General features: G+C 41.6%; 1 protein-coding gene across 1 annotated transcript in view; it reads right to left on the bottom strand.

The window, feature by feature from the left end:
* Positions 1–23634, bottom strand: part of metrn (meteorin, glial cell differentiation regulator) — a 49705-nt gene that overhangs the window by 17767 nt on the left and 8304 nt on the right. The window contains exon 3 of the mRNA XM_060840913.1: positions 410–469. Coding sequence (XP_060696896.1) covers positions 410–469 — 60 coding nt within the window. The remainder of the gene's footprint in view (positions 1–409; positions 470–23634) is intronic.

Here is a 23634-nt window from a genome sequence, read left to right as displayed (position 1 = left end):
AAACTCCACACAGCTACCTGCGTGTGGAGTCGAACCCAGGTCCCTAGCGTTGTGAGGCAGCAGTGCTAACCACTGAGCCACTGTGTTGCCTCAGCAGCTTAGATGTTGACAGATGTCAAAAATGCTTTAATGGCAAATTGATGAATATATTTATTAATACCTATCATTGAAGAAATTCTCTCTCATTCAAGATAGAGCAATGATTATTAGAAAGCAGAATTTATGAATTAATTTCCCTTTTGTTTGCTATAACCAGCTCATCTCCCAGCATCCCAGATGGACAGTCAACATAGCTTTAGACCTGGACACTATTTTTGAGAGTTTTATCAGTTAAAGGTGAAGAAAAATAAAATTTGTGAAAATAGAAGCGAACAATGCAGGAACACTGAGAACAATTAAAAGCACTTACCAAAATCACTTGTGCACACAGCCATAAGGACCTCTGTGTCATTGCATGGTCTACATGCTCCTGCAGCCAAAACAAACAAATAGATTCAATGTTTCTGGCAGCCTTCAATTATCACAGAAACAACTTATCTGCTAAGAAGGTGAAGCAAACTACGTCATAATTTAACAAGAAATCAATTGGATGTCAGCAAAATTGCCAGAGGTCCTCTGATTAGATTACTTAGTGTGGAAACAGGCCCTTCAGCCCAACAAGTCCACACCGACCCGCCGAAGCACAACCCACCTTTAACCCTACATTTACCCCTTACCTAACACTAGGGGCAATTTAGCATGGCCAATTCACCTGGACTGTGGGAGGAAACCGGAGCACCCGGATGAAACCCATGCAGACACGGGGAGAATGTGCAAACTTCACACAGAGTTGCCCGAAGCGGGAAATGAACCCGGTCTCTGGCGCTGTGAGGCAGCAGTGCTAACCACTGTGCCACTGTGCTGCCCACAAATGGGAATGTGAAAGTGCAAAATGACTGTAGATTAGAAACCGCTTGCCTCATTTCTGAATTATATTGTGGATTGTCTAGCGGCCACTTGCTTTCCCTTTCTTACTTAAAGGTGCAGATTATTACTTGGTTCCATATGCATTTTAACAAGTTGGCCAGTCTCTATTTTTAATCGTAGTTGGTGAAAATTAGAAGGCTACTCAGTGGAACAACGGCCTGCGCCATTCAGATACTGGTTTGATACATCAGACCTATCCAAGTTGCACTTTTCCCTGAACTGGAGGTGCTGGCAAAACTAGGAACCTGTAGTTTCCAGAAATTACAGAGTGAGACATTTTAAATAATACTGAAGAGCAATCTGACCAGGAAAGGTGGGGTTAGGAGTTCTGTGAGGTTCGAGGTGCTGTGAGTAGAGGGTTTCACTGAAAGAAAATTGACAAGCAGCAAAAGGCCAAAACTTCCTAGAGATTGATTGATTCTTGGTAAGCAAAGGCATGAAGTAGGCAGGATGTACTAAATACTTAGTAAGAGCCTATGGTGTTGGAGCTAGTGTATTAAGATAGATAGAGGTTTGGTCCACTAATAGAAGACAAACTTGGGGAAATGGGGGTGCTTTAGGATGGTTCAGGTGCACCACAAGGGTCATAGAATCTCAGAGCCCCTACAGTGTGGAAGCAGGCCATTCTGCCCATCAGGTCGATACCCTTGGGGTGGCACAGTGACTCAGTGGTTAGCACTGCTGCCTCACAGTACCAGGGAGGCCCAGGTTCGATTCCAAATGGGTTACTGTCTGTGCGGAGTTTGCACGCTCTCCCTGTGTCTGCATGGGATTTCTCCAGGTGCTCCGGTTTCCTCTCACAGTCCAACGATGTGCAGCTTAGGTGGATTGGCCATGCAAAATAGTCTGTAGTGTTCAGGGTGTATTAGTCAGGGGAAATGTAGGGTAATGGGTCTGGGTGGGATACTCTTTAAAGAGGTGTTGTGGACTTGTTAGGCCAAAAGGGCCTGTTTGCACACTGTAGGAATTCTAGTTCTAATTCAAATCAGTTTTGGATCCAGAATTATTTTCAATATCTATTCATAACCTGGCTGAGGGAAGTGATGAGGATGACACAGAATTGCCAAAGGGTTATGCACTGGTGAAGTGAATGAGCACTGGTTAAGTTATACAGCACAGAAACAGACTCTTTGGTCCAACTCTTATGCACCGACCAAGTTCCTGAAACTAAACTAGTCTCATTTGCTCATGTTTGGCTCCTATCCCTCTACACCTTTCCTATTCATGTACCTGTCCAAATATCTTTTAAATGTTGTGACAGTACCTGCATCTACCATTTCCTCTGGCAGTTCATTCCAAATTGATAATCAAAGATCCCTCCCACCCCAGTTATACTCTCTTCCACCCTCTTCTGTCAGGCAGAAGGTAAAAAAGTTTGTATACATGCACAAATAGAGTCAAGAATAGCTTCTTTCTGGCTGTTATCAGCCTTTGAGCAGACCTCCCAAATGTTAGTTCTGATCTCTCTCACCTTGCACCATCTCTTGCACTCTGTCCTGCTACTCTGATGTATAATCTGCCTGTACAGCACGCAAAACAACACTTTTCACTGCACCTCGGCACATGTGACAACAATAAAATAAACAACATGCAAACAAACCTTTGAGAGAAAAAGTTGCCTCTCAGGTCCCTTTTAAACGTTCTCTTCTCACTTTATAAACAGTTTTGAAATTCCCCACCCTGGGGAAAAGATCTTTGCTATTCACCTTATCTCTGCCCCTCATGATTTTATAAACCTTTAAAAAGGTTAACCTCAACCTCCTCTGCTCCAGTGAAAAAAAAAGAGCCCCAGCTTGGCTTGCTTCTCTTTAAAACTCAAATCCTTCAGTCCTGGCAAATCTTTTCTGAACTCTCTCTAATTTAATCATCATAGAATTCCTACAGTGTGGAATCAGGCCCTTCGGCCCAACAGGTCCACACTGACCCTCTGAAAAGTAACTCACCCAGACTCATTCCCCCACTATCCTAGATTTTACCCCTTGACCAAGGCACCTAACCTACAATATCCCGGAACACCATGGGCAATTTAACACAGCCAATTCCTCTAAACTGCATATCTTTGGACTGTGGGAGGAAACCAGAGCACCCAGATGCATCTACGCAGATAGAGAAAATGTACAAACTCCCCACAGAGTTTGAGGCTGGAATTGAATCCGGGTCCCTAGTACTGAGGCAGAAGTGGTAACCACTGAGCCACCGTGCTGCCCCTTATTATATCCTTCCTATAGCAGGCCAACCAGAACTGTACACAATACTCCAAAAGTGGCCTCACCAACATCCGGTACAACTTCAACATGACATTCCAATTCCTATACTCAATGGCCTGAGCAATAAAGGCAAGCATGCTAAACACCTGAACCACTCTGTTCACCTGTGACATCGTTCAAAGAATTATGTACCTGAACCTCTAAATCTCTGTTCGACACCACTACCCAGGGCTATACCATTAATTGTGTAAGGCTTGTCCTTGTTTGTATCATCGAAATGTAACACACTGTATTTATCCAAATTAAACCCTGTCTGCCACTCCTGAGCCCATTGGCCCAATTGATCTATATCTCATTATAATCTCAGATAATCTTCTTCACTGTCAACTATACATCAATTTTGGTGTCATCTACAAACTTACTAACCATGTCTCCTAAATTCTCTTCAAATTGTTGGCACAAGTTAAAAACAACATTGAACTCAGCACCAATCCCTGCGGAACACCATAGGTCACAGACCTCCAATCTGAAAAACAACCCTCCACCATCACCCTCGGACTCCAACTATCAAGTCAATTTTGTATTCAATTAGCAAGCCCTCGTGAATCCCACGTGATCCAATTTTACTAATCAGTCTGCATTCAGTAGAACATTGTCAAAGGTTTTACTAAAGTCCAAGTAGATAATGTCTACCCCTCAGCCCTCAACCTTTTTGGTTATATCCTCAAAAAACTCAATCAAGTTTGTGAGATGTTATATATACTTTGGCAAGAAGAATAGAGAAGCTGAGTATTATTTTAAAGGAAAAAGACCAAAGAAAACTACAGAAGTGGGATTTGGGAGCCCTTGTCATTAATCACAAAAAGTTAGCATCCAAATTTAATTGGTAATAGGGGAGGCAAATGGGAATTTCAAAGGAATGGAGTGTAAATGCAGTACTGAAGAATCACAACAGACTTGGAATATTAACTCAATTGCTCTCCACAGATGCTGCTACACCTGATGTGTTTTTCCAGCAATCTCTTGTGTTTGTTTGATAAAAAAAAAATCGGAAACCAAAATTGCTAGAATTATACATGGCAATAGTCAGGGCATAGCTGGTATTTTGTAAACTGTTTGGACCCTTTATCAAAAGAAAGATTTACTGGAAGCAGTCCTGAGAAGGTTCATTAGGCTGGTAGCAGGTATGGAGGGACTGTCTTGTGAGGAGACATTGGGTAGGTTGGGCTTGTACTACGTTATTACGGGATGACTTTATTAAGAACATCCAAGATTCTTAGGGGACTTAACAGGCTTGTTTCCCTTTGTGGGATCATCTGTGACCCCGGAATAAGGGGTCACTCACTTAAGTCAGAGATGAGGAGGAAGTTCTTCTCTCAGAGGAAAGTGAATCATTGAAATTCTTTACTGCAGAGGGCTGTCGAGAATGAGTCATTCAAAGCTGAGACAGACAAGAGTTTTAATCAGGGAAGAGAAAGTGGGGACTGCAGATGCTGGAGATCAGAGCTGAAAATGTGTTGCTGGAAAAGCGCAGGTCAGGCAGCATCCAAGGAGCAGGAGAATCGACGTTTCGGGCATTCCTGAAGAAGGGCTCGTGCCGGAAACGTCGATTCTCCTGTTCCTTGGATGCTGCCTGACCTGCTGCACATTTCCAGCAAGAGTTTTAATCAATCAAGGAATCAAGGGTTATGGGGCAAAATGGTCTATTTTTGCTCAACATAATGGTCTTTGCTTCTGGAAACCAAATTTCCACTAGACAGGGGCTTAGGAAATAATTATAATTTTAAAATGTCATCGACTACAAAGCAGGAGAGTTTTGAACATTTGGATTTCAGGAGTCAGGTGTCAATTCAACATCACCTACTTTTCACCCAATAATCGGCAAATATTCAATTAGGTTTTGTGAAACTGAAGTATTTAAAAAGTTTTAATTCGTCACATTTTTGGTTTGTGGAAAGTATTTTATTGAAAACATGTAATCTTCTTGTCAACTTAACGGGCTTGTTTAATCATTTTTGGAGCAAAAGATCACAGTTCCACAAAGGCCTATTCAAAAACCACAATTATTTCAACATGCGTGCTTATGCCAAATGGTACTTTTCTTCAATAAAGCCTCCCTTATTCTCAAATCAGTAAGCTGCAGCCAGAAGTTGTTCAATAACTGGAGTGTCTGTACGAAGCTTCTTGCAAAAATAGTTCTTACCCTTTTCGATTACACTGAGCTACGTTGTTGCATAACCACTAACACAAGAGCTAAGCCGAACAAGGGAATATTGCAGGGTAAACCCAGAATGTTGAAATACACTATAATAAGCAAACCGCATCATCCCCAAGTGACTGGTAATGTCAAATCAAGGTCATATTGGAGTATGCTTTGCGATCAGACAGCGTGTATCCCCTATTTATAGTATCAGGTTTCTGAGAAACTAGGACATATGAAGATTTTAAAAAAATAAAAACCAAAAGAACTGCGGATTCTGTAAATCAGAAACAAAATCAGAAGTTGCTAAGTTGCTGGTAAAGCTCCACAGGTCCAGCCATATCTGTGAAGAGAAATCAGTGTTAACATTTCAGGGCCAGTGGCCATACCCTAGAAATCAGATCTGCTGAACTTTTCCAGCAACTTCTGTTTTTTGTTAAAAAAAACGCGATGGCTTTAGTGTGTTGAATCTTCACAGAATTTTGTCCACTTGACACTATCACACACACATGTACCAGGGAGTAGCAGCATGGCAGCTCAGTGGTTAGCTATGTTGCCTCACAGCACCAGGGACCCAGGTTCAATTCCAGCCTCGGGTGACTGCGTGGAGTCGGCACATTCTCCCCATACCTGCGTGGGTTCCCTCTGGGCACTCTGGTTTCCTCCCACAACCCAAGGATGTGCAGATCAGGTGAATTGATCCACAGTGTTGAGGGATATGTAGTTTAGGTGCATTAGTCGGGGTAATTGTAGGGTAATAGGGAATGGGTCTGGGTAGGGTACTCTTCAGAGGGTCAGTATGGACTTGTAGGGCCAAATCGCCTGGTTTCCATACTGTAGGGATTCTAAGATGAGTCTGCTAGGAAGAGATAAGAGAATATCCATGTTTAACCACTCATGTAATTTAAATTCCAAATATTTCTGGCTGGAAGATAACATTTTCTGTCCCAAGAATTTCATAGTGACCTTCAGACTCTTGCTTACATCCAGATGGAGCTGAGTAACACTGGATTTAGGACTGGTGACTCTCTAGTACAATCAACTTTATTCAATTCATTCATGGGAGTTGGGTATCACTGACTGGGCCTAGCTCTAGTTGCTCTTGAGAAAGTGGTGATGAGCTTCCTTCTTGAACCATTGCAGTCCATGTGCTGTAGGTTGGCCCACAATGCCCTGAGGGCAGGGATTCCAGAATTTAGACCCAGCAACAGTGAAGGAATGGTGATATATTTCCACGCCACTGAAGGAACAGTAATCTATTTCCCAGTCAGGATGGCGAGCGGCTTGCAGAGGAACTTGCAGGTGGTGTTTCCATGTATCTGCTGCGTGTTAGTCTCGATGGAAGTGGTCGTGGGTTTGGGAGGTGCTGTCTAAAGATCTTTGGTAAATTTATGTGTGCGCTTATATATGTGCTAATGGAAAGGTTTGCTCCATTAGCAACAGTATAAGTTGTAGACATGATGTTCTCCACAATCCGCACTCCCAGGACAGACTTTCTGTAAAATGACACAATGTCCCTAAGGTGTAACCACAGCCATTTAATACATCCATTTTCCAGACTCTACCCACATCAAATTCGGATTTTAGTAAAGTCATATTCACCTTAATTTAATTTAGAATTTAAGTTGCACAGTTACAGGGGCCAAGGACTGCCTGTAAGCCGGATTATTTCCACTGTTTCGTACATTAATAACAAGGGGTACTGATTTTGACAAGATCAGAAACATAAGAATGAATTTCTCTCACCCAGAAATTACATGCTGGAAGAGCAGCTGTTAGGTCATAGGGGCATTTGAACCTGCCACAATGTCATGGCTGCCCTTTTACATCAATGAAGACAGTAGGAACAGGAGTAGGTTATTCAGCCCATTGCCTCAATATTCTCCATCTGGCTGATTAGCTCCTTCACTCCATTTTGCGCCACCACCTCCCTGTCCCTTTAGGTGACTAATTTCCATAAATCAATGTATTTGTGTCTTGAACCTTCGATGACAGAGCTTCCATCGTCCTTTGGAGGTGATGGATGATTCTGTTCCCTCATTCACGAGACACCAGCCAAGAGAAACAGTCCAACTAGAATCACCTTATCACACCCTGTCAGAATTGAGAGAGTTTCAATGTATCGCCTCTCTTTCTAGAATTTTCCTATCCTCGAATGTTCAAAGACCAAGCAATCAAATGCTGGAATAAACTGACTGGAAAACTAACTGGCAGAGCACTTCTAGCTCTGTGGGTTAGGGAATTGTTAATTCCCTATGAGACAAAATATTTCTCCTCATCTCAGTCCCAAATAGGAGATCCCTGATCCCAAGACTGTCGCTCTTATTTCCTGACTCCCCATTCAGGGAAACATGCTCTCAGCATCAATCCTACCAAATTTCCAAAACAGTGTCATTTTTTCAACTAGTCTCCTAAACACCAAAGAACAAAAAACCCATTCCAACCAATCCATCTTCCTAAAACTGCCTGTTTATCACAGTACTCACTCTCGCGGCACCTCCTTTCTCGCAGGTGTACCCTTCCTGAGGAGAGCTATTGTGGTACACAGAGATATTGACCCTGCCTGGAGACCAAAAGACCTGGATTCAAATCCCACCTGGTTTGAAGGTGATGGACTTAAAAAAAAGGAAGACAATTATTATTGTCGTTAGACTATTAATTCAGAGACTTAGGTTTGAATCATGCCATGGTAGAATCATAGAATCCCTGCAGTGTGGAATCAGGCCATTCACTCCATTAGGTCCACACTGACCCTCCAAAGAGCACTCCACCCATGCCTACAACCATTAAACTTACATCACCCATTGCTAATCCACCTAGACTGTGTATCTCTGGACACCATGGGCAATTTAGCATGGCCAATCCTCCTAACCTGCACATCATTGGACAGGATTGGTGGCAGAATAACAGAAATATCTGGAATTGACAGTCTAATGCTGATCATGAAACCATTGTCAATTCTCAGGAAAAACCCATCTGATTCTTTTAGGGAAGGAAACTGCCATCTTTACTTGGCCCGGCCTATATGTAACTCCAGACCCAGTGCAGTAGAGTTGACTCTTAACTGCCCTCTGGGCAATTAGTGATAGTAATATATACAAGCCTGGGGCAGTAATGCCACCATCCCAAGAATGATTGAAAAAAAAGCTTAAATAGAGTAATTGAAATATCAAATCAAACTGACAGCTGTGTCAGGGGAACAATATATGACCAAAAAAGGTGGTGGCTTTAAGGTAATACCTCTGGATTGCTAATCCAGTGCTAAAGTCTAATGTTTGTGGGGCACTGGTTCTAATCCCACCATAACAGTTGGGAAAATTTAGATTCAGTTCATAAATATGGAATTGTAAGTTAGTCTCAGTGATGGGTGACCATAAAATATCAAAATGCAGCTGGTGCACTAACATTCTTTCAGGAAGGAAATCTGTTGTCCTCGCCTGGTCAGGCCTACAGGTGACCCGTGATAGTGTGTTTGATTCCTAACTGCCCTCTGAAAAAGGCCAGCGAGCCTTTCAGTTCAAACAAACATGTGCACTCCATCTCTACCCCACCAGTTCTAACGGTGGTCTGATTGTGGTGACGATGAATGAACAAAAATACAACATAGGTACTGTTGCTGTGTGACCCAGCCAGTGAGAGTAGTTTCTATCTCATAACAGCAGGAAAGAGACGAAAGATAAAGATAGATAGTGGCATCAACCTTCATACTCAGAGGCTGGACTACTGACAATGAAATCACACTAATCAGGGTCACCACATCACTGAGGGATTGCTGCATAGTTGGAGATACTAAAACAACAAAAACTTAAATTTTCTTCTGATGAAACGGTATAGAAAATGCTAATGATTGGTGCTTCAGCATGAGGAGGTACTGGGAAAAGAAAATCAGGTTCATGAAGAGGAAGTAGATTTTTTTTTAAAATGAGAGTTTTTGAAAGTCAACTTGGATTTAGACAATTCCAATTAAAACTGGATTGTCCAGTCCAGAACCAGATGGGTAACAAAACTGGGTGCAGTTATGCTTCAAAAGATAACTCACATGAGGAGAAAGCCAAAAAAGAATTAAGTCAATGAGAAGTATGCTCTTTTGGTTCAGTTGATTTGTCTTTTTTTTTTAAGAATTAGAATTAGATTTTGCTGTCATGTGCACTCAAGTACAGGAATACAGGAGTACAGTGGAAAGTGTGCAAGGTCACCAATTCTGGTGCCATCTTAGGTATAAAGATATCTCGTACAAAGTAGAAAAATAAAGAAAGAAATTAAAAAGTTCAATATTACAGCCCTTCCTAGCATAGAGCAGAAAAAAAGGTTACATGTTTTTCTGTCAGAAATCTGATATAAACACTTTTACACTGTGGGACATTTGGTACCAATTTACTACTGTTCAGAATATCTTTCTCATTCCTGTGGTAGAGTTGGAGATGATTAAATAAAACAGTTAGTGATTCTACTGTAAGGAAATGGAAAGTTATTACATTGTGGTGTGAATGCAGTAACACGGTTCTGTCCAAACCTAAACTAAACAAATGCAAATTAAAAAGCGAGGTGAGAAGCAAACTTAAATGAGTGTCGCACAATTTAAGGGCTTCCTTCAAATCATCTTTGGTATCTTTGTTAACACTTAACAAATGTAATGCAGAGAGAAATTCCAGCCGCTAAACAAAATTACTCTGTCACTCTTTCACTTTAGAATTAAACAAAGATTCTGCTCTCTGCAGCTTAACAGCCTCACAAACATGGAGGGAAGTGTAAACAGTTTCAGGAGGCAGACACCTCCAGCTGGAGTTTATGACCTCAACTCAACTCTTTTCAACCTGCTGTTTGATGGATGGCTTTAGTCAGGCTGTATAGAGCTGAATGAATTGGTCTGAACCTTCAGGGGTCACTTAACCTTCAGTCTGGGTATGTCTTTACAGTGTTATTCTTTCCCAAATTCCAGCACATGAACATTAAAAGGTGTCAAGCTGCAGGTATTCACCTTACAAACTCTGATAAGGTATCAAGTAACCTTGCAAAAGTTATAGATGCCTTGGTTCGGACTAGAATTCCTTATTAAATCAGATTTAAACTATTCATAATTCTGACCTCAAAATCAAAGAGAAAAGTTGAATTAAATCTCTAGCTTTTACATGAAGAAGTTAAGAAGGCAACTTTCTTAGCGGGAGTGTCGATACAACGAATTCTAAATGACAACGTTCACCGGAGGGGTTCAAATTTCCAGTTACGATTGAATGTAATAAATGTTTAAATGTTTAAGTTTGGGGAGTGCTTTCACCCTCATTAAAATGTAATTGATTTCTGAACTAGCTTTCGATGATCTTGCCACAAGTTTGCATGTTTAAATATTTTTCTTTAAGAAAATATTGCAATGGGTATTAAAATATAAACTATGTGAAGAAATACGAACCGGACATGTTCTTTAAATGTTACAACCACTATAAAAGTATTTATACCAGAATTGATGACAGATTAAAAAAAGACTGAACCGAAAGCATGTACCTCTTATTGATTTGATTTTTTGCTGCCTTTCTCATATTCTTTCCCATGGCTAACCCACCAAACCTGCACATCCCTGAATACTACAGGACAATTTCAAATGGCCAATCCACTTAACCTACACATTTTGGACTGTGGGAGGAAACTAGAGCACCCAGTGGAAATCCATGTAGACATGGGGAGAATGTGCAACCTCCACATAGGCAGTCACCTGAGGGGGGAATCGAACCCAGGTCCCTGGCACTGTGACAGCAGTGCTGGGACTGACATGGGACTTGAACCCAGGTCTCCTAGCTCAAAAACACCACCACAAGAGCCCTTAACAAATGTGATCCAATGCCCTATTTGAATTCTGATGCTCAAAAGTTATCCCATTACTGTACTAAATATCTTTCATTTGATTATTGGATAAGTTATTAAATAGCCGGCTGCCCAATATTTGTATTCACAAATCTTTGGTCTAGGATCCAATCTTAATTGTGTAAGTGAATAGGTCTTGTGTGAGAGTACAAATCTCACTCTTACACTTTAAAGGCATGGACCAAAGCATGATACATTTATAATAGGTTACATTTGGGCTGCTTAAATGGGTTTGAGTGTAACACCTGCATTGGTTAAACAAGTGGGTTAGTGTGCAATTAACAGATTAGCAGAACGGCAAGAATTGGGAGGTGGCCAAACTGTTGTCATTACAAAACTTAAAGAATACTTTTGCAGAAGCAACTCAAGACATTGTAATTCTTATTCATTTAACAGAAGTTCACAGTGCTGTATTAGCAAGAGGAGAACACACTAGAGTCCTAAGCAATTCCCGTCAGAGTGAATATTTTATTAAATTAAAAACTTTACATTCCCCAGTTAGAGTGGTGTGTCAATAAACCAAGTGTTAACTCAGCCCTTAGGAGAGGTTTGCTTTATATTCCGGTAATGCCTTGGCCGAGAATGACCCCAATCCCATTACGCTGATAATTACACTGTCAATCATGCCCATGGGGACTTAAGCTCCAATGCAAGCTCAGCACCTATGCCTGGATGTAAAAAGCCAGTGAAGAACAACTGAAGATGCTGCAGCATTAATCATAACGTCACTGTAAACACTGTATGCTATCTGCCTTACAGACCTTTTCCTCTGTTACTTTACTATCATTACTGCTATTTGGAATAGAGCTAACTTTTCAGGAAAGCCATTTCAGCAACACATTCATTCATTACACCTGCCCAAGAGCAGAAAGGTATCTGAAGCTGGATTGCAGTTCTGTCTTACAAGATATTTTTAAAATCAGACATATTTCATATCAAAGCCCATAAGTCTCAAGTTCTGCAGGATTGTGCTGCTAAGCATTTGTATTTAGTGTTCGTGCATGACCTCTGCACTATACCAAAGGCAATATTTGTGCTTTGATTGTTAGTATTTCAGAAGAGCTAGCTTCACTCCACTAGTGTGTCACATTGCCTCCGTTTTAATTGCAACTGACTCTGTGCCAACATGTTCAACTTTACACTTCTCACCAACCATTCTGCAGCCTTCTTCCTATCATTACAAATGTGGTCATGGAATTCCACTTACACATACACGCTGCAACTAAGCATCAACTGTTTTCTGAAAAGCTTTGCATATTTAGGATAGTATTTCTGGTGCATTACATATCAATATATCATATGCATATATTAGATCTGATTTTTCTCTACATCTCCTCTGTAGCTGTGACACTATATTGTGTATTCTGTTCTATTACCTTGATGTAAGGTATCATTTGCCTGGATAGCACTCAAAACAATACCTCTTACAGTATCTCAGTACATGTAACAATAATAAACCAAATCAAGTCATTTAATTTCTTTCAGTCTTTAAGCAACAATGAGGTATAAAGAGATCAAGCTGAGTGTTTGAATGTTCTCCAACCTTTATTTTTGACTCCATAAATTCAAATCAGCAAACCTTGCCCAGTATATGGATCACTATCACCTCCAGGGAGTGTCTGGTACTTCTGGCCAGACAAGTTAGTGAAAAGAAACATTCGTGCAGTATCTCAATAATTTGCAAAGTCCCTTATCTCCTCACCAATCTACACACTCCATGTGTTGTTAATTTTTGCAGTGTTCCACATACTCTGCATGTGACATGGGTCATATATTGAGGATGGTTTCCAGCTGCACTGAAACTCAACTCCGCCAAGTAACACAATATGCAGGTGGTTCAGAGTTTAACCCTTTTGTCCTGTGCGTCGATGCCATTTATTTCCAAATGTACACCTCAGCTTCACAAACCCAATGCAGCACTGTCTTTACAAAGATCCACAGGAGGTGCCCTTTCCTCACTGAACATTAAGCCCTTAACTAACACTACAAAGAAAATACAATGAACAATTTGTTAACCTTAAGAGTTTTGTGAACTGAATTTGGCAATCACATATTTCCAAAGTAAGCTCTGAGTAAAAAAAAATGCATCAACACTTCCAAATGTTATCTGGCTTTAGTCATCTCCCAAATGTGTTGAAACCACCATGGACTGTATGGTGGGTTTAAGTAAAAGCAAACGTTGGCTTCATTTGACTTGTTCTAGCATTTGAAACTCAGACTGTACCATATTGACTGGTAAGAAGTCTATTCTTGTGATAACAAATTGTGGCAAGTTAAATGTTTATCTCCAAACTGGGTTTGCACTCCTCAAAGAGAGTGGCATCTATAAATCTGTACATCAGATCCTTCAGAAACAAGGCAAGTCGTTGCAGCTTGATTATTGTGTGAACACAGGCTGCACCGTAGTCCTTCTGCAGTTTAACATTTTCAGTAATTGGCAATGTCCTCAGAAATTATTCTTCTCCTTTTTACATTGAACAAGAATTTGTAACATTTCCAGTATTAATGCAGCTCAGCTGTTGGGGATTTTTTTTTAAACAAGAGGAATTTGACGTGGGAATATATACATACATAAAGATAAATGTACCAGGCACAAAAGGTTAACCATGGCCCCACCACTCTAGCAAAATGGAGTTATTCAGGTCGTTCTGTTAAAATGCGCGTTTCATCAGCGCAAATTCGCTATAATGCGATTGATGAACTGTGGACGTTGTTCGGAGAACGCAAACTTTCGACTGAACGGGTATGGTGATTTTCTATTAGCGACCTTCTACAGCATGACTTCCAATTGCGGTTTTCCACAGTGCAATTTTCTATAGCACGAGCTTACAGAAGAACACAACTGTGTGTTATAGCAGAATGACCCATACACAAAAGGGTGGAGATACCTACTGAGATCCATGATCCAGAAAGCAGAAGTTTTGAATGCAAACTACTTTTGAGAAAATGAGGGAAAATCAATTGCAAGAACATAATGTTAAAGCTTCATCATTTGAACGTAACTACAATTTCTTGAAGGCTTTTCTTCTTTAGGGGGCCAACTGCCACCAATTCCTAATTGCCCTTAACCTGATTGGCTTGCTGAGCCATTTCAGAGGGCAGTTAAGAGTCAACCATTGTTGTGGGTCAGGAGTCACATGTCAGCCAGAGGATTTCCTTCACTAAAGGGTATAGATGAACCAGATGGGTTTCCTAACAACTGATAACAGTTTCATCCTCATCATTAGATTAATTATTCATTCGAATTTAAATTTCACCAGATATTATGGTTGGATTTGAACTCTTGGCCCTCTACCCCTCCATCTGCCATGACCAGGGCCTCCAACCTCCGCTTCTTCCTCTCCTGACGTTCCCCAACAGTACCCTTCCACCGACACTCTCATTCGTTTGGCTGAACTGGTCCTCACCCCTAACTATTTCTCCTTCGAATCCTCCCACTTCCTCCAGGCCAAAGGGATAGCCATGGGCACCCATATGGGCCCCAGCTATGCCTGTCTCTTTGTTGGCTATGTAGAACAGTCCATCTTCCGTAATTACACCAGCACCACTCCACATCTCTTCCTCCACTACACTGATGACTGCATTAGTGCCACCTCGTGCGCCCGAGAGAAGGTTGAGCAATTCATCAACTTCACCAACACATTCCATCCTGACATTAAATTTACCTGGACCATCTCTGACACCTCCCTCCCCTTCCTGGACCTCTCCATCTCCATTAATGACCGACTTGACACTGACATTTTTTTACAAACCCACCGACTCCCATAGCTACCTGGATTCCCACCCTACCCCTGCAAAAATGCCATCCCGTATTCCCAATTCCTCCACCTCCACCGTATCTGCTCCCAGGAGGACCAGTTCCACCACAGAACACACCAGATGGCCTCCTTCTTTAGAGACCGCAATTTCCCTTCCCACATGGTTAAAGATGCCCTCCAACACATCTCGTCCACATCCCACACCTCTGCCCTCAGACCCCACCCCTCCAACCGTAACAAGGACAGAACGCCCCTGGTGCTCACCTTCCACCCTACCAACCTTCGTATAAACCAAATAATCCGCTGACATTTCCGCCACCTCCAAACGGACCACCAGGGATATATTTCCCTCCCCACCCCTTTCCGCCTTCCGCAAAGACTGTTCCCTCTGTGACTATCTGGTCAGGTCCATGCCCCCTACAACCCACCCTCCCATCCTGGCACCTTCCCCTGCCACTGCAGGAATTGCAAAACCTGCGCCCACACCTCCTCCCTCACCTTCATCCAAGGCCCTAAAGGAGCCTTCCACATCCATCAAAGTTTTACATGCACATCCACCAATATCATTTATTGTATCCATTGATCCTGATGCGGTCTCCTCTACATTGGGGAGACTGGACACCCCAAAGCACAGCGCTTTAGGGAGCCTCTCTGGGGCACCCGCACCAATCAACCACGCCGCCCTGTGGCCCAACATTTCAACTCCCCCTCCCACTCTGCCGAGGACATGCAGGTCCTGGCCCTCCTTCACTGCCGCTCCCTCACCACCAGACGCCTGGAGGAAGAACGCCTCATCTTCTGCTTCAGAACACTTCAACCCCAGGGCACCAATGTGGACTTCAATAGTTTCCTCATTTCCCCTTCCCCCACCTCACCCTAGTTCCAAACTTCCAGTTCAGCACTGTCCCCATGACTTGTCCTGCCTACCTTCTTTTCCATTAATCCACTCCACCCTCCTCCCTGACTTATCACCTTCATCCCCTCCCCCACTCACCTATTGTACTCTATGCTACTTTCTCCCCACCCCCACTCTCCTCTCATTTATCCCTCCACCCTTCAGGCTCACTGCCTGTATTCCTGATGAAGAGCTTTTGCCCAAAACATCGATTTTGCTGCTCCTCAGATGCTGCCTGAACTGCTGTGTTTTTCCAGCACCACTCTAATCTAGCCTATGGTTTCCAGCATCTGCAGTCATCGTTTTTAACCACAGAATTCAGTCTGAGCCTCTGTATTACTAGTTTACTGATGAAGGGCTTATGCCCAAAGCATTGACTCTCCTACTCCTTGGATCCTGCCTGACCTGCCGTGCTTTTCCAGTGCCACACTTTTCGACTCTGATCTCCAGCATTTGCATTCCTCACTTTCTCCTAGTCTACTGACATTACCAATATCTACTCCTTTCGTGCTGTCACTGGAATCCGCTCTCATTCCATTTCACAAATATCAGTTCTCCAAAGGAGAGAGTGCCACCATAACTGGAATCAATTTACTTCTATCCTACTTGGAGGAGATTGGCACCAGTTCAAATCGACAGAGTGGTTTGGGAACCTATGTTTCTGACAACTGCCAATTACTGATGCGTGTGTTTCTTTCACAAGGGTAATGTCCACTTTCATTGGCAAGAGACATGAATATAGGGAAATTGCCAAAATGAAATAAATGCTTCCTTAAATTTTGCTTACCCACAAATATAAACCAGGATTGTAATAAAATGTAAGTGCCAGAGTTCCATTTTTATATGCAGATAGAAAGATTTGCCAAAGCCTTTTTTTTAAAATAAAAAAGGCCCTTACGATATTGAACACATATGCTGTGAAAATATTAAGCACTACGTTGGAGTCCCTGGTCTGTGTGGATATCCTAAGGGTCCATCTGATTTCAACCTATTGATCATCAGATGATTAAATTTGTCCCTAAGTGTTAACCATCAGTGGCCAATTTGTTTTAGCCTGTATTAATTAACAAGACAACAAAATATTGTCTATAATGCTGGAACCATTTTTCTTTGGGTTCCTGGCAATCTTTGGGCCATTAGTACCGTGATCCTACATGTGTGTCAATAATTGTCAAGGCTTCCATCACTGGAAAGGTTAAATAACAGCTCAACAATGCTAAACAGCTTCAGAAATGAGCATGCAAACTCAGAGCTGGAGCAGGCCAATCAACTCCTCCCCTTGAGCCTGCGCTGGCATTCATTAAGATAATGGCTAATTTGCAGCCTGCACCAAGGCCCAGGTCAAGGGGGTCTTTCAACCAGGGATCAAAGACACCTACTGTACTCAGGTTGAGGATTGGGGTTCTGGGTCAGGAGTATTACTAGGAACCATGATCTCAATCCCTGCCCTCAATTCCACTCTCCTGCTCTCCCCTCCGACACTCAGATTCCTGTTATTCATTCTACTACAGCCCTCAGACATGCTCAAAAAAAACTTAACATATCATTGCTGAAACCTAAGAGTAAAAATAGCAGAATTGGCCTGGTAACAATTACTGTTGCCTGTGTTGGCTTTCAATTGTGACAAATGACAATTAGTTAAAATTAATTGAGTTCATGCATTGAAGATACAGTGGTTTTGGGGCAGTTATTTTATTTTATGAAGTTTAATAATTCACTGTTTCACAGTGGACAGGATTATGTTCAAATCAGATGACAATAGGCTTCATGGTGTATGAAGCCAGTCATCCAGCTTTATCACAACATAGATAGAAAAAGAAGGGCTGAAGTGTGATAATGAAGAGAGTTTATGTTGTCTTTGATGACAGGTCTCTTCTGTTTCATTTACTGACCAGACATGACCTGACAATGTGAACTGATGGGTAACACCGAGTCAAGTCAGATAATCTCCTGCCTACATCAGAATGTTGTATTTAAGTAATATTCACCTCAGCACAGGTATGTGGAAAACAGAAACCAAATCAAATGTTTCTCGACCAACAAACTAGTTGCACACAAAAATCTCTTGTCAAATGGTTTTAAGGTGCAGGGCTTACCACAACGTTCTTTCATTTCTGCTGCTGGTTTCAATTCAGTGCAAAGTAACAACATAAACATCTCTTTTCTGTGCTGTCTATGCAGTGGGATTACACAAAACATGGCACTTACAGGATGTGCTAAAGACTGGTTTGTGGATGAACTCCACAAACTCCATTAACAGACACATGGACCTGGACCCCATATACAAACCACTACAGCTGAAACTGACACCCAGAAGCGGCAAGAACATCCATCAACAGACACATCGACCTGGACCCCACATACAAACTACTACAGCTGAAACTGACACCCGGAAGCGGCAAGAACAAACCACTATAAATACCGGAAGAAACATCAAAGCAGCGCTTCACAGGAGGCTCCAATAGCACTGATGATGTTCCCTAGCCAGGGAACGAAACGTTTGCAGCAAAAACCTCCAGCTCGGCGAACAGAACCACAACAACTTAACATTCATATCTGTGTACAGGCTATTTATAAACATATATACACAGTCACACTTAGAGTTGTTCCAGAACAGAAGAAACCATTTGGTCCATCAACTTAAAGCTACCATGTAGCAACTAACTATTTCACCCTGATGTTATTTTCATCCACTACGATTCTATAAAGTTTTTATTAAGTGGTGGATGTGGACACAATCAAAACATTGAAAACACATTCGGATAAGTACATGAATAGAAAAGGTTTGGAGGGCAATGGGCCAGGAGCAGGCAGATGGGGCTAGTTTAGTTTGGGATTATGTTCGGCATGGACTGGTGGGACCAAAGAACCTGTTTCCGTGCTGTATGACTATGATTGTTGTTATGCCAAAGCCAGTGTTGCTATTAAATAATTCTTATTGTAGAGCTTTCCCTTGTATTAACATTAAAGCACCATTACAAATAACATTCTTGCTCAAAAGAATTCATAAACATCAGGAGAGGACACCTACTGTACCAGAGTGGCATTCCTGTTTCCTGAACCAGCCAAGCACCCATTTGCATTTATGTAGTGTCTTCAACACAGCAAAATGTTGCAGAATGCTTCACAGGAAAAGGAATGAACACCAAGGTACACAAGGAAATGTCAGCCCAAGGTGACCAAATGCTTGGTCAAAAAGATAGGATTAAAGATGACTCATAAAATGAGTGGGTGAGCAAGGCAGGGAAGTCATTTCAGATCTTAGGGCCTATAAAGCTGAGGGAAAAACCACCAACAATGGAATTGTCAAGCAGCCAGGATTGATGGAGGGGAGAATTGCAGAGCTACAGGAGATTAGACAGAGGGAGGGCTGAGGCCATTGAGGGATATGAAAACTAAGGCTGAGAATTTCTTTGAAAAAAAAATTGCACAACTACAAACTAACATAGATCAGTCAGCCCAAGACAGGTGGGTAAGATGGTGAAAGTGAGGACTTGCAGATGCTGAAGATTAGAGTCCAAGTGTGGTGCTGGAAAAGCGCAGCAGTTCAGGCAGCATCTGAGAAGCAGGAGAATCGATGTTTCGGGCATAAACTCTTTATCAGGTGGGCAAGGTACAAATTAGATCACAGAGAGCACAGCGTCGAATGGCATTGAGTCAGTGAAAGATACAACATGGGAAGCTGGTCAGGTATATGTTAGAATAATTAAGTTTAGCAGTACGCCAAGAAAAGACATGGATTCAGTTTCAGCAGCAAAGAAGATGAAAGCAGGCCAGAGTATTTGGTCACGTTCCTCATGGTGTTGGACACCTTGATCAAATCTCCTTCAACTTTCTGCTCTAAGGAAGACAGTCCCAATTTTTCTAATGCAAGATGGCACAGATTTAGCCTAAGAAAGGAAAGCAATGAAGTCTAAATTAAGGTTACTGTGTAAGTATGTGACTGATTTACTGCTTTACTTTAGCATCTTAACTAAACAAAAGTGTTTGGCAGGAGCTGAACTTCAAAATGAACAGGGGAGCACCTGGCAAACCACAATTATAGTTCAGGAAAAGCTAGGTCATCATTTTATTGTTGTATTTCTGGTGATTGCACTTGCCTTAATGGTGGTTACTGAACCAGAGCAAACTTGTCAAATGGTATTGGTCAAATGCTATTGATTGATATAACACAGGATAGTAGCAAATGGAACTACATTCCTACTGTCATGAAAATCAATTGCAAGATGAAACAGCAGAGCAATGTGGCTCATTTAAATATTTAATTACATCTACAGCCAAGAAATGTTCAGAGATTAAGCATTTTCTTCTTGGGAGATTAGAAGACTCAGAGGCCTTCTAGTCTAATTAGGTTTTATGCTGTTAGTTTTTCAATGTACGATAAAGAAAACGAAATCCACATGTGGCTAACGACCAGTTATATCTGCAACGTAACCAGCCAAGTTAATTCCAGAGCTCTGTGCAGAGGTTTAAATGAGGCCTGAAAGATATGCTTTACAAGGATAACTTAGGCAAGATCCTTTTCCAAATTGTGCATCCCAGATGTGCAGGGTCACCATAACGTTGGAGATTGGAGCTAAAATGGATATCTATTCATGATACTAAAGTGTCTGAAACTGGCGCAGTCTTCCAAAATCCTCATGTTTAAACCCTAGACACCAGAAATAAAAGTATAAGGGGCCTATCAGTCTCAGGTTCGTCTGCTGTAGAAATTGCCTGGCATTTTTGATCAGGAAGAGAAAAGATTGCACCTAGCGTTTTTCCCATCAGAACCCATTTTCCAGTTATTACTGGTTGTGATTGTTTCACAAGCCTTTGGGAGTAATTCCATGTCAGGATTGGAAGCTCATTGAAGCCAGAAGTGCAACACAGTGGCCAGTGTGGGCTAATATTTGGCAATAGAGAGATAATTCCTAAGTGGTGGTCGCACACTGTTTTTATTTTAGAAACTGCCATGGACCAAAGCCCAATACATTTAATCGAGACAAAAATTTACTTGGATAGCTTGTCTCACTCTGACTGACTTCTTACTGACTGGAAAAGCTGCTGGAACAAATCAGTGGAATCTGCTTCAAGCTGGAGTTTTGCAGTGTCTGAGAGATTGCACCATTGCACAGTGAACAACAGATGTGGCCTAACATAACAAAAACAGAAACTAGGAGCAGGAGTAGGCCATTCGGCCCTGCTCCACCATTCAATATGATCATGACTGATCATCCAACTCAGTAACCTGTTTGCACTTTCTCCCCATACCCTTTGATCTTTTTAACCATAAGAACTGTATCTAATTCCTTCTTGAAAACATTCAATGTTTCGTCCTCAAACACTTTCCATGGTAGAGAATTCCATAGACTTCCCACTGCTGAAAATGTGCTGCTGGAAAAGCGCAGCAGGTCAGGCAGCATCCAAAGAGCAGGAGAATCGACATTTCGGGCATGAGCCCTTTTTCAGGAATAGACTCCCCACTGTCTGGGTGAAGAAATCTCTTCTCATTTCAGTCCTAAATGGCCTACCCCATATCCTTAGATAGTCACCGTTGGTTCTAGCCTCCCCAGTCATTAGGAATATCCAACCTGTGTTTACCTCATTAGAATTTTACAGGTTTCTATGGGATTCCTCCTCATTCTTCTCTACTCCACTGAATATAGTCCCATCTATTTCAGTCTGTTTTTGTACATCAGCACTGCCACCTCAGCAATCAGTCTGGTAACACCGCCAATCGTAGTGTTTGTTAGACCATTATAAGGATAGGTTGGCCATGGGGTGTGCAGCATAGATTCACTAGACATATACAAGATTTGAGAATTAAGCTACGAGGAGAGATTACACAAAATAGGCCTGAATGTCGGAAATATAGACGGTTAAAGTGCCACTTGACCAAAGTAAACAAAATATGAAGGGAAACATTATTTTTACTGGTTCAGGAATCTAGGATTCGAGGGCATATCCTAAGGTGATTTCCCCCAAAGTTTTCCTCACTGTGATCCCATTTTGAGGTTTGAAAATTGTCATGACTGCTCAGTGATAACCAAGAGGGTGGAAAGGAAAATTTATGAGAACAGGAGATGGTGGAGAGAATGCCTGTGAAAGAGAACAACAATGAGAATGACCACAGCTACCATGGAACTCATATCTCCTGGAACTGGAGAGAGAGACCTCGCAGGCATTTGACAGGGAAACACAAATGTAGAAGTTTGGGATCTTTGCTACGAATAGCAACAGATGTCAGACCAACTGCTAATTGGAAAATTGAAATTTTGCTCACCAACTGTGCTAAAAACCATAGGGCAAAGGCAGATGCAAGCTATAGGGGAGGTGGCGGCTTAGTGGTATTATCACTGGACTGTTGATCCAGAGACTCAGGAAAAATGTTCTGGGTACCCAGGTTCAAATCCTGCTGCTGCAGATGGTGGAATTTGAATTCAATAAAAATATGGAATTAAGAGTCTAATCATGACCATTGTTAGGAAAAGCCCATCTGGTTCACTAATGTTCTTTAGGGGAAAAAACTGCTGTCCTTACCTGGTCTGGCCTACATATGACTCCTGACCCACAGCAATGTGGTTGACTCTTGGTAAGCAATATGGTTACCCTCTGGGCAATTAGGGATGGGCAATAAATGCTGACCAAACCAGTGATACCCTGATCCCATGAATGAATTTTAAAAAGGCTGGTGATCAACCATGATCACTGTGAATGGGATAACAGCATATAGGAATTAAATGGCCTCCTCCTGTTCTTATGTCTCCCAAATGCAGTTAGTTCGGAATGGACAGGTATGGTGCAATGGCAGGATTAAAGCAATTCGGGGAAACATGGGACAAAAGATGCCCCTGAACGCACATGGCCTCAAATCAAGCACATGTGCACACTGGAGTACAGTCTATTTTTATACACTGACACTAGTTCTAGCTCAAAGCCTTCTCAATCAACTACTGCAGCATTTAAGAAATAGAAATTCTTAGTTGCTGAAGGGGGAACAGACAATGAAAAGGTCAATGATCAGTACAGTGCGCCCACTATAGAATTCACCAATTATTTTATAAAGAATTAATAACCATTACTTTCAGTGTGGATATCAGAAACAGAGGTTGACAAAAGGTTAAAAACAACCATTTATACACAGTACAAGTAGAGCACCCTGCTTGTGTATCAAGGAGAATGATATTCCGATTCTCTGAATTTCAATTATTATTCATTTGGGGAATTAAAAATATGAGTTGTGTTTTTCCTGGTTCTTTGACTATTGACTTTTATTTCAATTCTCCAATAAACTGGGAGATCATGGGGATGATAAGAGTCATTAGTTAAGGAAAGTTGTTTGTGTAAAATTGTCAAGGTAGATTCAGCAAGACATCAAGCATTGATTGAGTAATATTGGAGAATGATTTCCTTGGTACATTACGTATAATAAATGTGCTGTGGGCACCTCAGAGAAAAAAAATCCCATTTGGTTTATAAACTTCAACTGTTGTTTGCTGTGCCATTAAAAAAGGGAAATCTTATTCAATATATTTTAAATACAATCTGTCACACAGAAATTACATTTACCTCAAATTGATAGTGTTACTTCAAGGTCCAAGGCAAACAGAAATTGCAGTTATGCTGAATGAATATATCTGAGAACATTAAACTATTAGAGGAGAGTTTCCAATAGAAATGTTCCTTAAATTTTAATTCTACCTCTGACCAAAAAATCCAAAGGCATACTAATTGCACACCAAAAAAAAACATGAAATACTTTACAATCAC

Source organism: Hemiscyllium ocellatum, chromosome 20, assembly GCF_020745735.1.
Source record: "Hemiscyllium ocellatum isolate sHemOce1 chromosome 20, sHemOce1.pat.X.cur, whole genome shotgun sequence".
Taxonomy (NCBI): Eukaryota; Metazoa; Chordata; class Chondrichthyes; order Orectolobiformes; family Hemiscylliidae; genus Hemiscyllium; species Hemiscyllium ocellatum.
The sequence above is the reverse complement of the archived record's forward strand: the minus strand, read 5'-3'. Positions and strand labels throughout refer to the sequence as shown.